General features: G+C 40.8%; 1 protein-coding gene and 1 long non-coding RNA gene across 3 annotated transcripts in view; one reads left to right on the plus strand and one right to left on the minus strand.

Moving 5' to 3' along the window:
- Positions 1-2,037, minus strand: part of LOC109973902 (probable G-protein coupled receptor 22) — a 7,779-nt gene extending 5,742 nt beyond the window's left edge. Inside the window, exons 1-2 of one of the 2 annotated variants that reach the window (XR_002276895.1) lie at positions 1,626-2,037; positions 7-116 (exon numbers count right to left, since the gene is read on the minus strand). Coding sequence is in view for 1 of the 2 variants with exons in the window: in XM_020623782.1 (XP_020479438.1) it covers positions 1,626-1,663 (38 nt within the window). In the remaining variant the exon portion in view is untranslated. Of the gene's footprint in view, positions 1-6; positions 117-1,625 lie in introns of those variants that run through there. The other variant, XM_020623782.1, reaches the window with a different exon arrangement.
- The window catches only part of LOC109973939 (uncharacterized), a 55,943-nt gene that overhangs the window by 11,483 nt on the left and 27,308 nt on the right, over positions 1-17,152 (plus strand). The window lies entirely within an intron of this gene.

Below are 17,152 nucleotides of genomic sequence, written 5' to 3' on the forward strand. Positions count from 1 at the left end.
GCCGTCTTTGTAGATTTGCAAAAGGATTTCCAGACAATAATTGGACTTCAAGAAGCAGGAGCTGCATACAGCATCATCTGTCTGCCCTTTAGTCCCACATCTTTTTTTGCATTAACCTGAAGAGAGAAAGGATAGGGTGATAGAAGAGAGAGTAGGAAGAGTAGGAGAGGGAAGTGTGGGGGATGCATTGGAGAAAATAAATATATCCTCAGTAGAGAGGCAACAAAAAAATGCTTATTAGCATAGCAACAAGCCTGTGATGACTTACTGTGTTCCTGTGCATCGACTGATGCACTTTATTCATTCATTCATTCATTCATTCATCTTCTACCGCTTAATCCCTGAACGGGGTCACGGGGGGGCCGGAGCCAATCCCGGCCGGCAATCGGGCGAAGGCAGGGTACACCCTGGACAGGTCGCCAATCCATCGCAGGGCTAACACATAGACGAACAACCACACACACACTCCTATGGGCAATTTAGAGACACCAATCAACCTAAGCTGCCTGTCTTTGGACTGCGGGAGGAACCCGGAGTACCCGGAGAGAACCCTGGCAAGCACAGTGACAACATGCAGTCTCCACACAGAAAGGTCCCGGGTGGGGCCCGAAGTGCATCAGCCTTCTTGCTGTGAGGCAATGGTGCTAACCACTGCACCCTGATGCACTTTACACCTTTGCTATTGAATTAGCATCACAGTAGTACTAATAAAGAGCGTATACAACAATTATTTTATTTTACATCCCAGCCCACATTTTCAGATGGAGTATTAACTATAGTAATATTTTGTTATTCTTGTTGATAGTATAAATTAGTACAAGAAAATGCTTATTGTAAATTATTGCGCTACACTTGCACAGCCACAGTGGTGCTGAAATGGTCATAAAATTTTCATGATAGGAAAGACTTGCCTAGAGCTTTAGAGCGGTGTGATTCCTTGGCGAGCTTGTCACTATATATGATCTGTGTAATCTCGCCGGTCATTATTTGAGGTTGTTTGACTTCTTCAGTACTTCACTATGCCACAATGGCAGCAGAAATGAGCAATGAGTGCCATGCTTCTATACCAGGCAAGAGAGATGATCATGAATATTATAAACATGCACAGTTTTAACGTGCAATACCTATCAAGTTTTTAAATAATAGAGTATGGACATTTGGAGTAAAAGAGAGTACATATGTATAGTGTGTGTGTGTGTGTGTGTGTGTGTGTGTGTGTGTGTGTGTGTGTGTGTGTGTGTGTGGCAGTAAGACACAAACAGATGTACCTCCATTATGAGAGTATACAGACATATAAGTAGAAAGAAATCATATAAAGCCTTTTAGAATGTGATGTTTTCAGCAGCAGCTATTTGGAATTACAAAACTGAATGCATTTTAATCAGTTTCTGTTGCAGTATGTTTTACAACCACTGTTTGTGGATGAAGGTCTTTCAACTGTGCATTGTAACTGAAATTAATCAGGAAATGATATCATTAATTTCTAACCCTGTTCATTTGTTTTGTTATGGAGACAGAGATGTTTGGCACTGAGTTTCCTCTGCTGTCACATACGCTCTACTCAGCTGAGTGCTGTAAATCAAACCAATAAGTAGAGTGCCCCATCAAAACACAGCACAGCTCACCATGCAGGGTAAACACAGATGCTCCGGAGCTGGTCCATTCACCACGCTGTCCCCTCTCCTTCCACCTCTACAACAGTCTAGGTCGACTGAGGCAAATTGCTGGTTTATCTTGTGCTCTATAAAGCAATAATCCAATTAGCGTTAAATACTGGTGAATATACAAGGGTCACACTAGTGACAGATGGTCTTTTTGGGTCTCAGACAGAGAAGAATAAGTCCACAGAGGTTATCCTGACAGAGATATAGGTAGGATTTTTCTTTCCTTCCTTTGTTTCCCTTCTTCTCTTATCCATCCATGTTTAGTGGTGTGCTGCTCATCTTGCCAACTCTCTGTTGCTCTCCCTGTTTGGATAAGAGTGCAGACCATCACTCTCCTGGTATCTTTCTCTATCTCCCGCTCTGCTCTCCTCCCTCTCCCTCACACCGTCGTTCCCTCTCTCTCTTACTGCGGAGGTTTGCAGTGCTCCCCCAATCCTGATTGGTCTTCTGTAATAGGCTTAACTCTTTCCTCTCCAGCGAGGAGAGGTATTTCCTTTTGTTCTGATTCTGTTCTCTCTTCCCTGCCAGTAACTGTGACATCCCATGTGGCGCTGTAGTGATTTGGGGGAAAAAAGATTCTACTATTGTTTTGTACAAGAACTTTAAATGCCAGTGAACTAAACACACCACCTGCTGCAGAGTTGGATGGGTAGACTGTTGATGGAAAATGCTAGGATGATGTATTAATTAGTTCTGTCTTGATGTAATGAACAAGTAATATGTTTGTGCCCTGTAAGAGGAATGATGAGGATGGAGAACCAGCAGAGAGAAGCAATTTTTTGTGTGTGCTGATTTTATGCATATGCATAGATCTTACTACGCATGTGCAACTGAACACGAAAGGCCGCAATACTGACAGAGGGGAGATAAATTCTTAAGGCTGTGGGTGGGAGAAATTATGTAGGAAAGAATGAAAGTCAGAAAAGAAGAGATGGAGGATAGTGGCTGTGATTGATAGTTTCAATTAAGTTGCTCTATCAGATCAGTACAAGGTTGACCACCCTCTATTCCTTTGTCAGGGCTCGTTTATCTGGAGCAATTATTGCCAGAGGGCATCCTGGCACCTGACAGCCTCCAGTAAAGAGAGAGAGGGGGGCATGTATTGCGCTGGCACGGCTACCTGATGAACTAATTATTAAAGCCCACAGAAAGCACATCCACTATTGTTATCCTAATGATGACAGTTTAATAATTGCACTTTGTCAGATAATTATTTTACTTCGTTTTCAAAGCATTTTAAGCTGGTTTTCAGATTTGTTGGTTAGACAAAACAAGCAGTGTGAAGATGTCCTTTTGATTTCTCAGAGGTTTATGACATTTTGTTGACTTAAAAAAAAATCAATCAAAATAATTATTGCAGCCCTTATTGCTAGCTGTTGCTTTTGGATCACGTGCGATGGAAATGGCATGATAAGCTCTACAGTCTGAGTTTCTTGATGGCATCTCTTCCCTGTTACTGTACCAGTGGGAACCCTTAAATTCAGAACAAATTGAAGATCACAACAAAAATCTCAATTATAATTTGGTATTATTGAGAGTCTTGGATTCCTTTGATCATGCAGAGGTACATGTTTTCTTTCCATTCGACACACTGCGACCACTGTTTATTGGATGATTAAGAAGCACAGATACTTGCTCATTTGTAAACCTATCATTCACTCTAATTCTCACTAGATCTTCACTTTGCATGATTGAGCTTGGCATGCGTGTCAAGAAGGACTGTGTGTGTTTGGATGGAGAAAGATGTGAGGTTTGACAGATGGTGGAATAAATGAGCTTTTATCTGAGGTTGATGTGTAGGTAGTTGTTGTAGTATGTTTTGGTCTCATAAATACATATCTCCTTATCAGTAAGAGTGGGTGTTTGTGCCCATAGGATTGCATATTTGTGTACCTTAATATACTGTATGTGTGCCACAACTACCTGCTTCCTACACAGCTAACAGACTATAATTACACTTCACATCAATACAACACAGCTTCTCTATCACTGCCTGCAACACAAGGCACTGTATGTTTCATAAGAAGCAACCTGATGAGAGTGGAACGTGGACGCGCATATGAAAAGACGGGACTGACCCTTTGATAGCCTTCTCATGGCTGTTCAGGTATCCTTCTAGTTTGAAGAGTTGTAAATATGCTGCTGCAAAAACACTGCATCCCCTAAACTTCAGAGTTCAGTAGAAGAATGATGTTAATATTTCATTCTCATTAATATTTCATCCATCTTTTTCTCTCCGTTCCCAGATTCTACTATTTGATATCCTTTACGGTTTTTTTCCTCTTTCACTCTACGTGCCTGTATTTGTCCATGGCACAGTGTGTGTGGTGTGTTTGTGAAGAGGAACCTCTAGCCTGGGCTTATCAGATAAAGAAGATGCAGATGTGCCTTCATGGTCGTGCGTTGCATGTCAAACATCAGCAGAAAACCGTGGAGTAGTAGGGTGGAAGCTAGCAGGCCAAAAGGACCCAGTACACAGACTTATCTTGTCCCTGCAGCAGGCATCCTACATTTCCATTTGCTGCCTCTGTGATTTGCTCCAGATTACTCCAGAACAGAGCTAGTCCAGCACTAATGAAGTGGCTGGTTTCAGATGTTGTACTGGTCTGCTGTCACTTGATCTATTTAAAATAGCTATTTTGCAAACCCTGAGGAGCTCCTGGTTCAACCTTACATGGACCTGGGCAGGTGTATTGAAAATGAGAAAGATAAATTATGTCTCCTGAGCTGCTCCTGCTTTGTTCCATTTTTTAATTTTTTTTTTTCATTCTTCCAATATTTGGCTCTTTCATTCACTTCCTAAATGATCATCGAAGGATGCTGGACAAGCAGGAGACTGAATAGAAGATGAAGGTAAAAAGAGATCCTCTGGTTTTTACCTGGGTTTTGACCACAGGGGTGTCTGCTTTGGTTAGAGATGAAAGTGGTTCAACAAAGAAACGGATGAAAAGGAGTCCATCTTCACCCCCTTCTATGTTAAGCACTCCTTGGGATGAATGAGCAGCAGTTAAAGTTAATATGCAACCCCAGTATTAGAGGAAATGTAAATGTATCCTCTTCCATCCCTGTGCAGCTCCATTAGTGCTGAAGTGGATTAATTTGTATGATATTCAATGCAGAATATTGTGTAAGGGTTTTCGGCGGCATCTGTAAAATTAAAGTTAATTAGGGTAAACAATAGATAACAGCCCTCAAAGTGTTATGTAATCATTTTTCAATTATGTTGCACTTGTAAATAATAATGTGTTACACTGTCATTAAAAAGTGGAACAAAACAGGAAATGTAATGTAGGAATAAAGGTATAAGGACCGGTGAGGAGCAAATATTGCATAAGAAAAATTGTGTAACACTATTTTCATTTCCTGAACATGGCAACGTTTTTGTCCCCCTTGTAATATGGTTTCTGTCAATTATTAGTTTTTGCATCATCATGAAATAACTATTGCGCCATCTCGACAATACAAATATAAACTAGAACTGAGCAACGGATAAAACATCCGACATCTTCCGTAACTAGAAGGCATCATTCCTTCTCTTGATGTCACTGCTCACATTTGACATCAGCATGTTGGTATCGTCTAATGCAGCTGTCGCCTATCAATCTCTGTTTAATGCAGACAGACCCGACTATATCAGGTGGATAATGGCCTGACCTGACAGACGTGGGATGTTATGAACAAAAATGAGCATCAGGCAGGATGGTTGCATGTTTTATCCTGTGTAGTGTGTCATAGTGTTTGACCACTGACACAGGATTTGACGTCTGCTGCTTGTTAATTAACTTAAAACTACATTTCAGCAATATCTGAGCTGCTCCATTAATCACACTGACTGCCAGAGCTGAAAGTGAGAAAGGTAAAATAAAAAATGAGACTTTATTCTATATCAGATGTTATATACATGGCAACACAAATTATATCGGTTCTCCACCTACACAGCACTGGGATCAGCTGTAATCTTGTAGTCATAATGGTCATGGTGACAGGCCAGCATGTTGGTATTTGTTTTATTATGTGGTCATAACACAATTAGATGTCTGATTGTGACTGTTCAAATCATGCTAATACGATATTTCTTCATCCAAAAGAAGGAGCGACAGTGGTGACTTGTTTGGTTAGTTTGTTATACACAGTCCAGTAATTCAGTTGGATCTGATGTGTGCGTCTGTGGTCTTCAGCAGTTTGATAGTTGAGGTCTGAGGTGGAACATACTTGTGCCTTTCAATCTGTAGAGCCCAGTGCAGCTGTGCATAGCCTCCTTCCAATATTTAGCATTCACTTACTCGTTAAAAAGAATACATGTATTTCTACTTTATTGCTTGTGTTTTGGTGCTGAATCAAGTTCCCATAAAGTGAACTTTACATGTACATAGCAATTTTTTTTGGTATTCTTTGTTTCTGTCAGTAAGGGGTTTTAAATGATTATTGTAGATTCCAAAGTTGTGCACCTCTCCCTCACTCGCTCTCTCTAATATTCATGCACCTGTCCTTCCCTCTGTGTTGGTTAGATATGAGCTTTCTCCACTGCCAGTGATTGTCCAGGTGGTACTGCAGGTCACTAAGGTTAGACCCATGAAGTCAACTAGGTGAAGATAGCTGTGAAACCCTGACTGTTGGAAATTGTCCATGCAGTTTTTTTCGATCCCCAACATCCCCATACACACGCTTGCCTGGGACAGATTCTTTGCCGTTTCCCGCTTCACCGTGACCTTCTCACTGTTCTCTGTCGCAGAGGCAAACAGCTTATTTTCCATCAGTCCCACAGAAGTTGGCCACTTCCTGTCACAGTGCATCATCTGTTTACGTTAGCCATGTCAAAGAGCGTCAACTGAAGCATGGGAACGCAAGGGAGTTCACGGGGATACCGCACATTCACCCACAGGGAGCTGCGAGAGCAATGGAAGGCTGAATCTTGGGGAAAGCAAGTAGAGAACAACCACACACAGTCTGTAGATAAACATGGATGCACACAGTGATGCTTCTCCCTACAGGCACTTGGTGTTTATCATCTCATTTCATCTGGTCATGCTGCTACCCCTGGGACATCATGTTGCTGGAAATGTGCCATTTTCTTCAACAGCCACTCTCCTTTAACAACTAGTTTAAGGACTTCAATTACCAGTTTATTTTCATTAACTAACTTAAGGGTAACTGGGTCATCAGACTTTGAATTGCCTGCGTCTTAAATGCAAATCAGAAGAAACTCATAATTTTTCATGGATACTTTGTTCAAAGGACATATCTGTCCCTGAGGCTCCATGTCTGTGTGCTTGCACGCATTTGTGTCTGTCTTGGTGCATTTGTGTTATTAAGAGTTGAGACTACTGTGTACTGTGTGTCTATAGCCTAATTTTGTCTGCACCTCTGGCTCGTCTGACCGACACTTTACTAATACAGTGCCTGATCCCTGTGTTCAGTAGTGCCCATGGACCCAAAAGGGAGGGAAGTCCCTTCTGGAAAGAAATGACCTGCCAAATACGACAAAGATCATTAGGCTCTGAAGGCTACACGTAACACAGACAAAGGTCTTCTTAATGCAGCACAATGACATTTACTACCATTTTATGTTATCAGAGAGAGGTATGCCATTATGGACTTATGGTTGCTATTTCTTTCAAGTAATTTGTCCATGTTAGGTTACTCTACTCTTACAAAGGTAAAAATAGAGCTGATTTTGAAGTTGTTTCAGTTCTGTCTGGTTAAGGAACACACTGTAATCTCTTACTCTAGTATTATTTTGTTCTGTTCTGTTCAAAAAGCTGCATATTTTGGTTGTCATGTAGCAGGGACTTGAAGGTCCCATAAGGTTACACATAACTGTGTATCATTTGCAGCAGAGGGTGGAGACTCTAAAAGCATGCACATTACGTACAGAACGTAGTGATCAGTCCTTACACTCGTGTAAAGAAGGCTTTGTGATCAAACACTGTGGCCTTGTGGTTTCTGGCTTGTTTCTTATCTTCTGTATGTCCTTTGAGTCGTAGTCTTTAGGGGGATAGAGAGATTAACCTCAAATAGACGGGCCTGTGAAAAACAACATGAGGCCATTAATGAGCAGAGTTACCCTTTCTTGTACACGTACGCATGTATTCACACACATGTTGACTCACAAATTCACAGAAATTAGTGTACATTGTAAATTTGAGTTAATGCATAGTCACAAGTGCAATATACAATAATACGGCTGGTCATTTTATATATATGTACTATTTTCTTTATCTCCATACAGATACTAAAACTGACCATGAATTGCCTCTACTCATGGTTAATGTCTGTCAGCTGTCAGTCCTGGATTTGCTTATTCATCCGTGCGATTGAGCTCTGTTGTTGTGGTTGAACAACGCATCAGGGAAACACATCGCCGCACTGGGAGACACTTTTTCATAATGAAACCCCAGACCGAACTATGTTGCCCCAAAGGCTCCGTGTGGCCATAATTTTGTGAAGTTAACGCGAATCAGAGTCAATTGCGCCTGTGTGAGATTTTGTGCAAACTCTCAGCTTTGTCTACATTCTGCTTGCTCCTCATGCTTGGGTCTGGTGTTTGCTTATGAAGAAACGTTTCACCCAGTGCAGCAGTGTGTTTCACTCGTGTGTTTTTAATGCTAAACAACACACATCTATGGCACAGACGAACAAGCTGATCCAGGACTGATACACTGACATTAACTGTGAGTAGAAGCAATTCATTGTGAGTTTTAGCCTCTGTATGTGGGGTGCTGAAAAATATTGGTAATATAGAAAATGACCGGCCTTATCCTTTACAGAAGTTGCACTTTTCCACAAAAATAAAACAAACTCAAGTAGGGGATTCCCGCTGTCGTTGAGAGAGGCTTTGATATAGAATGATTTATTTGGCTCTTGACAGATGTCTCATTTTAAATTAAATGCAGCCTAATGCTTGCAAGAAAGAGTTTCAATATTACATCTTATAGACATGAATGGTATGACACAAGCCTTTTGCTGTTGTTTCCTCCTGCAATTGCCCATACCTTTTGCTGTCTTGTGCCTTAATCTAGTTCTTCTTCTCACTTTCCTTGTTAGTACCTAACTATAATTAGCCAGTACTGCCTGTCATTTTGTGCCTGTCCTTGGTCACACCTCGTCAGTGAGGCCTCTCCTGTCAGCAGTCCACCACTAATGGGCCAGTGCCTTGGCTGTGACAGCCAGGGTATGCCGGTCTTCCTCAGCTGTTACCTCTTCATTAAGGCCTACCTCTAGCTACTGTGGCACATAGATCAGCACCTTTGTGTCTGTGTCTGCTACACCAGCTGCAAATCTCCATAGTATCTTAGCTCCTCCTCCCACCCAGGTCAATATCCACACGGTGATCCATACAACACTGCACTCTGGCACCTGACAGGATGCCTGGAGTGTGACTGTTGTGTGGCCTAAATGGAGCTCATTGTTCTCAATCATATAAAAGCAACACATCGATATCAGCCTAACGTTTGATTCACAAGGCGAGATGTTAGGAGTCAGGGCATGTGCCGCAAATTGTGAAGACCATATCTTTTCCTATTGCTTCTGCATGGTTTGAATGGAAGGAAATAGATGTCAATTATATGTAATTAAGGGTAAAAGGCAGCACTAAACTGCTCATTCTTCTGTATACTGCAGCAAGGATATTTACAGGTAGCAGTGAATTGAGTTCTTTATTATACTTAGTCATGCCTCAACCATTGACAGGTGTGGAATCAAAGATGTTTTGTCTTGCCATTATGAGAAATAGAATGAGTATGTCCTTTAATCATTGCAGATTATTTAGCCTTTAGAGCATCAGAGACTCCAGGTGCAGTTTAGTCCAGTGTCCCATTCATCAGTAGGATGACTGTTGCTCAGAAGTGTTACAGTCTGTGTGGGTGTCAGCAGTATAGTGCTGGCCCTGCCTATGGGTGTATCAGGCTGTTGCTCATGATTGACTGATACAGGGTCAAGGTAGGACAGGGCTGGTCACTCCTGTCAGCACTTCTCACTGTCAAGACATACTGTAACACCACTGGGACGTGCATTACTGAAATTTTGTGTATTTGTGTGTAGATGCATGCATTAGTGTTGATGCTATTAGTGATTTTCTGAGTCATGTTGAAGTAGATTGTCAAACCTTTTCTGTGTAATCAATGTGTCCTTGCTAATGATCTAGTAGCTGACTCATGCACCGTACTATAGCATGTACATCCTGAGGTATTTGCTGAGTTGTATCCTGTTGCTCAAACATTTCTATCTATTGACGATCATGCAAGTGGATGATACAGAGAGAAAAATCTGGCTTCATGGCATTGTGTTTTTGTTTTTGTGTGTGTGTGTGTGTGTGTGATATTAGTACACATCATGATATAGTGAATTGAATGGTAAACCTGTGGTTGAAACCATTACAAATGCCAGGCAAGAAAGTTGAATGCAAAAATAAATAAGATGCTTTACCCACTGAAGCAAAATCAAGCAAATCCAGAACTGCATAAAGCAGTTCTTTTCACTGATTTGCAGCATGTCCCACTATGGCCAAATATAACTAAGATTAATAGTACATAATATAAATGATATAGACAAATTTATACTGATTTTAAAAAAATTATATCCTTTTTGATGGTGTATTATCACTGACTCCTAATGTGACCTCATATTGGACATGTTGAATAAAGGAAGTATTTTTTCTTGGTTGTACTATGCTGTATGATAATATACACTGAAGGTATGACTGTGATATAGAAAGACCATGTTAATGACGGCTCTGAAGCTAGTAGATAGTTCTTAGGGGTATTTAAATGTTGGATGTGATAAGCCATGATGGCACAGGGACTTTTTAAGAGGCTGTTCAGGGGTCCCCTTAGAAAGAAGTCTCATATCATTAAACAAACAGATTAGATTTTGGTTCCACTTGACAAATTGACTGTAATTTCTTTTGCTGACTGGATGATGGGCTGAGATTGGATTTCTGTTGCGCTCTGTAAGAAATTCACAGAGAAGCATTAGCAAAACAAACCCACAACAACTGCTCAGCCTTGATTCAAACGCTTTTTCTGCATTACCCAGAGACAGAGAATCACTTTTGCATGAAGTAAAACAATTTTGGGGGAACTCCCAAATGAAATGATTAAGAAACAAAATTGTTGTTGTTGTTTTAAAGTGACATAAACTTGAGAATGTCATATGTAAAGCTGTCTTTATGACAGAGGTGTCAGAGTGAATAAATCCATGGTGTTCTGAACAGGAGCAAACAGGAAATGTATGCTCAGGTGCCAAACATAGCAAGCAGATGGCAAGCAACAAGGTCCTGTCTGTCCAGTGTAGGGTTGTGAGTTTGGAAAATAAAACGGGGGAAAATGGTTAGGATGGACAGTACCACACCATCTGTCTGCAACACAACAAGGTGTCATCTTTAAGAAGGAAAACTTGCACCCACTTTTTCCTCAGATTGGCTTTTTACAGCAGATAGTACATAACTGTGCTTCTTCCTCCTCTGTCTTTGACTTTTTATGCAACCAAATCCCACTGTGGCAGTTGCATAATGATGTTTGCTATGACATTTCTCTGTTTTTTTTTAAAGGATACTGCATAGTGACACTGATATTCTCTCACAATCTCTTTGTTGTACCATTATTATTATTCCCTTTATAGTTTTTTTTTTTTTCCTTTATCCTCCATTCGGTCTGTCTCCCTCTCCACCTGCAGTCTCACACTGCATCGGGTTCTACTGTGGCATGTGGTTGGGAGCCAGAAGTGATGCTTATATTTTTCTCCTCCTTTGTCAAAAGATGATATATAGATGTATACTGTATATAGGAAGGAAGCTGCCTGGACAAGAAGGCACTGAAGTTCACACATGTAGGGAGACATTCCGGCTGCTACCAAGTATAAAGGAGTTTGTCCGCCTACACACTCAGAAGACCAGGAGATGTGTGTCTGGGCCTGGCTTAGAAGCTGCTGGCTTGCTCTACTGTAGCAGGTGGTGCACATTTTCCATTTACAAGAAAACACTAAGTGTAGGCAGCAGAGAGGAGGTGCTGCCATCTATTCCTGCATTGAACACAGCCAATCTCAACCACTTTTGTGGCACATCGGCCAGTCACGTTGTATGGATGCGGTTTATTCTGGCATAATATTTGGGCTGTGTTTCCAAAATTACACAATATAAAGTAGGTGGAGAGAACAAATTCATTTACATAAGAATGACACTGTCCATCTTTGTGAGCTTCTGAATTGATTCACATTCAATTCCAACAGTTTTTGTTTTTCATTAATAAAGTCATTTTGTCTGTGGGTGCATTTTGTTTAATAACTAAATAATTCACTTGTCAAGATGAAGGCATCTTGTGATTGTTAATTATGCTCTAGTACAGTGGAGCACCAGCCATTGAGCCAACCAGCTAACACACACTTTACTGAACTTCAGCCAACGTGCTCAGCCTATAATCTGTTTTGCATGGCAACTAGGTACTACTGGAGACATAACGCTAGTAACAACACAGCGGAGCTCTTTTTAATTCTCATACTTATTCAATTTTACAAGAGCTATGTGGTCCTCTAATTTTCTCTTATTATTATTTTATTATTAGTTCATTTAAACAGTGAACTTCATCGCCTCATTAGCTCATCTACCAGCAATGTGTTATATTGAAATTTGGTAGAATAAAAAGTGAATGGTTTTGCACAGAGGGCACTGGAGTAAAAAGGCAACACACACAGATGGTGTATGACGTGTCAAAACACCCGCACCCATTGTTTGTTTTTTTTTTTTTTTTTATGTAAGCCTACATGCTGGCAGCAAATTGTTGCTCATCATTGTGGATTAGTGCAGGTCGATGCATTGGGTTATGCCAGTGTCTTATTCTTCCAGCATGAAGGCAGTTTTCTCTCTCTGGAATGATGCGTCCCGACCCTGTACCTGCTGCTGTCTAATGATAGCACGCCATGCAGACGGTGGCTTTTTGGTCTTTGAAATGTGTATCAACTAATCTTAGTGCTGAAATTTGGCAAGTAAGTCTGATGTTCAGACTTTGTGCTCTTTGTGCAAACCTATAGTCCTAGCCTAATTATGTTTTTCATGAATGAGTAGCTTTGAGGCCTGTCCAGGGTGTACCCCGCCTCTTGTCAATGTCAGCTGGGATTAGCCCCAGCCCCTCTGTGACCTCCGTTAGGATAAGGTATAGATAATGGATAGATGGATGGTAGCTTTGAGGATTCCTTTTATTCTATGAGATTTGATTCGGGCAATAGAGCTGGCAAAGAACCAGTTTTGAGTCCAGAATTGATTTGAAATCAAATCGTGACACCAACAATTTAACCAAAATGTGAGATTTCCATATTTCTACTCCCTGAAATCAAGCATATACCTACTTTCACAATTAATTTCCTGAGCTCGAGCTCATCTAGTTACTCCAAGTGCCTTTTACGGTCAACGACTTTTTTGTTAGTGACTTTGTGAAAGGATAAGAACCTTTGTTACAGAGCAAATCGACCCACTCTCTGGAATCATTACAAAGTTAGTTTTATCATTGAACAGCAGTGCCTGCCTATAGAACTGTATTCCACCTGGAGCTATGTGGATCATTGTTGTGTGTAAATGTTTTGGGGCCAATGTAAATAGACTGTATTTATATAGCGCATTTTTTCCACAGTGTGTTGCATTGGCCAAAGCGCTTTACAGGAGATGATACACCATTCACCCATTCACACACAACATTCACACACTGATGACGACAGGCTGCCACACAGCGATGCTAGTCAAGCCACCGGGAGTAATTCGGGGTTCAGTGTCTTGCTCAGGGACCGGGAGTCGAACCACCAACTTGCTGGTCAGGAGATGACTGCCCTACCTCGTGAACCACAGCCACCCCACGTGATGTAAGATGACAGGTCTTTTTATTTTAGAATTTCTTTTAACGGAGAATAGCCGAGTTTTTTTTTTTTTTAAATACATGTACATTTGCAACTTTTTTTGTTTTTTTGTTTTTTTTTTTTTCCCCCCAGTGACGCCAAAATGTCATGGTGTTTTCAGCTTTAGATAGGACACACAGGCACAGTGTTACTTCTTATCATCATGACCCAGAAAAGTCAAGGAGAACTCAGGGGGGCATTGCCCTGATTTAGGTGTGTTCCACATGCAGGACTGATGTAAGGTTGGTAATGGTGAGTAAAAAGGAAGAGGAAAAATGCATGGAGACGATTGTATAGCAATGGCGGAATTAGACATATTATGCAAATTATGGCAGTTTTTATGGTTGTTCCTCCAGGGATTCATAGTTTCTGAGCTGTGAAATATCAGAGGTATCTCAAAGTTAAAACTGTGGTTGATTATAACTGTTGCATATTATTAACCGGTTTGGTCTGAGTCACTTGGATTACACCTACAGTATGTATACCTAGTTGCCATTTGTAAGTGTTAATACTAGTAAGTACTAGAATACTGTCAGAGTTGTACAGTATGTTCTATCACATGAGCTGCATGCTTTTTAAATACTAAGGAGCTGCAGCAACACAGCTTTTCTGTTTTTTAAACATATTTACTTGCCCAGAAACCAGCCACAACTTAGTCAACAATCAACTTCATCATCATTGCGGCTGTCATGATAATAATTCAGTGTTAACATTGTATAAATGCAAATGAGAAGGATGGCACAGGTTTTTCTCTGTGCCCTCACAGTTATTTACACTAAACTGAACACTGATGCTGAGTAATGTTTGATGGCGGGCTAAGCTTGTCCAATTCTCAAAGTGTGATATGCTCCAGTGGCTCAGGTCATTATCCTCAGAGCCAGCATCCTTTAGAAAGCACTTTTAATAATAAGAGTTCTGTAATAAACTGCTCCAGGTTGACATTGCACTATAGTCATATGGAGTTGTTAACTGTTAGTTGTTTTCTTTTGGTAAACAGTCATTGATGTTACCACTGTAAAGCTTTGTTGATTTAAATGCATATGCATTTGAAAGTGTGACTGCCTCTGTGTTATTGCATAACATTTGTTCAGGGATGAGCAAGGCAATATTTACTGGTTTACAGTGCGTGTGAAGCCAGAAAGGGAGATAAACCTTTGATCCAGAAATAATTTCTTCTCTGGATATTTTTTTTGTGACTGTGAAACACTCTTTGATGAACATTTTTGATTTCTTGCTATTTTTGGAGATTCTCTTTCCTGTTGAGGTTGATGTGTTAAATACCAGTGTGGTTTAGTCAGGCAGGCATTTACCTCACACATTGCTCAAAGTGACAGATTTTTCTGTTTTGCATCTTGGGTTTTTTTTGTTTTGTTTTGTTTTGTTTTTTTTATTTTACTTCTAACACCCCAACCGCCTTTCCTTTCATCCCCACTCCTACCACCTCCCCTTGGGCAATAAGAGCTGAAATGGAAGGAGAGATGGATGATGTTGGTTTGAATTGTGACACGACTCCATGCAAGTCATTCCATTATTAGTTATAAATAATTGGCCAGGACTGGCTGTGGCAGCTATTTATAGAGCTGATTGCTGTTTTGCCAAGGAGCACAGACTCTTAGCTTTATTTTTCCCTGTTTTGTGTTTACCCAGATGAAAACCTAACAGAAGGTTTAGTTTTCATGAAGCTCCTTATAAAGCACTTGGCCTCTTGTTGATTTTGTTTGCCCTTTGAGGCTGTTCAAATCCTTCCCTTTGCTGGTGTGGTAAATACTGATTGATGTGTGAGGTACAAATTCAAACTCACCAGCTGAAGCTTATATGTTTAATTCTCTTTCACCAGCAGCTAGAGATATTAACTCCATCTCTCATCTGAGGATCTCCTGTATATTCCCCTTAGGCTGAAAATCAATACGCAACACTGAGGCTGGTCAGTTATAGTGGATCAGACGTGAGCACTCATCCTACTCAGACAAATAACCTGAAAACACATACTGTAAAGCACCATTCAGTTGTTCATCCTGACCACAACATTACAAACGCCGTCACTTATACCTGTGCATCTGTGGTGTCTGGCCGTATATGTAGTGCTTAGCATGCGCTATTAAATCTTGAACAGTGCCCCTGAAGGTCGAAAGTGTGAATGACAAAAAAGAGAGAGCAGGAAATCGGAGAGAAAAAATGAGGACGTAATCAGATTGGGAACAAAAGAGTGGATTATTGAGCCCACATGGTTCATTAGGATAAGCCTAGAGCCTTCTGGTGAATATTGCATGAGAGAGTTAGAACAGATGAAAGGAAGAACACTAGCCCTTGCACAAACATAACAGATTTAATTGTACTTTGCCTGGTAAATGTGGTTTGAATTGGAGTATGCAATTGGGAAGAGAGCAGAGAAGATAGTGAGAGTTTTTGGAAAGCACCTGGCCTTAACGCAACTTGCACGTGCATGTGGGATTAAGCAGGTAGAAAGTGCTGGCAGTGCCGAAAAGCTTTCACAATCAACAGCCTTTGTTAGGTCACTGTTTCTGCTGAATCAAAATTCATTGTGCGTGGTATGTTGAACTTGCTGGAGAAAAAAGGCAGCGTGATGCTGATTTGATCCCAGCCTATCTGCATGACAATAAAGAACGCAGTTTCACACACAAGTCGGAGCTTTGTATACCATGTAGCGAAGCTGACCATGTTGCATTGCCTCATTAAGCACTCCATCTCCACCTCAGCATGACAGCATGAGAACATGGCTGAAATGCAAGATGACAAGGCTGTGTGGTAGAAACAGTTGGCTGTTATTAATATGCAGCACAGACCAGTCTTGTCTAGCTGGACCTTTGCAGGAACTCTCTCCCCAGAACAGCAGATAAATTGTCTGTAGTGAATAGAGCAGCTGAGGCAAATCTGTGCCCTTTTCTACACAAAGAGATTTCTCTTGTCTTTGGAGCTGCTCTATACACAACAGTCACAACAGTGTAAAATACAGTACACGAGTTGTGTTAAGAAAAGGGCCAAAGATTGACTTTACTGTATTGTCATTAGAAAGAGAAACACAAAGACAGAGAGAGAACCTTATTAAGACCTCTGCTTCAGCAGCTTAGCTCTCAACTCCTGAGTGAGTTTTATCAGAGAAAGCCCTTCAAGCATGACCACAGTAATGAACCTATTAGCCATGAAATTGACTTTTGTGATAAAGAGGGAAGAGATGAGAGTTTAGGGGACCAGCTCTGCAATTTGACCCCTTTGTTTGGAAATCATAATTACATTTGAGCATTAGTCTTTTTTTACAACTTCATTTGCACATGTGCCCATGGGTTTTTTTGTCATCAAGGTTCATCTTTTAAATATGCTGTAGAGTTTTCTGGGCAGAAGCCTTAACCCGCAGCATAGCCACTGTTTAGTGTCCAAACTGTGTAAATAATGTAATGCTTATGTTCAAGGCATTGCTGTATATCAGCAAATGAATCAATGAGCTAATTGAAACTTCCCTGCTTCCTGAAATAGCATTTTAATCAACTGCTGTGATTACACTCGGAATGAAAACTTTAGGACCTCATAGTGCAAATGTCTTCTGTCTGCCTTTAATTACTGCAGGAAGATGAACGTGATTCATTTTCCTGCTG

The sequence above is a fragment of the Monopterus albus genome, unplaced genomic scaffold (assembly GCF_001952655.1).
Source record: "Monopterus albus unplaced genomic scaffold, M_albus_1.0 scaffold7.1, whole genome shotgun sequence".
NCBI lineage: Eukaryota > Metazoa > Chordata > Actinopteri > Synbranchiformes > Synbranchidae > Monopterus > Monopterus albus.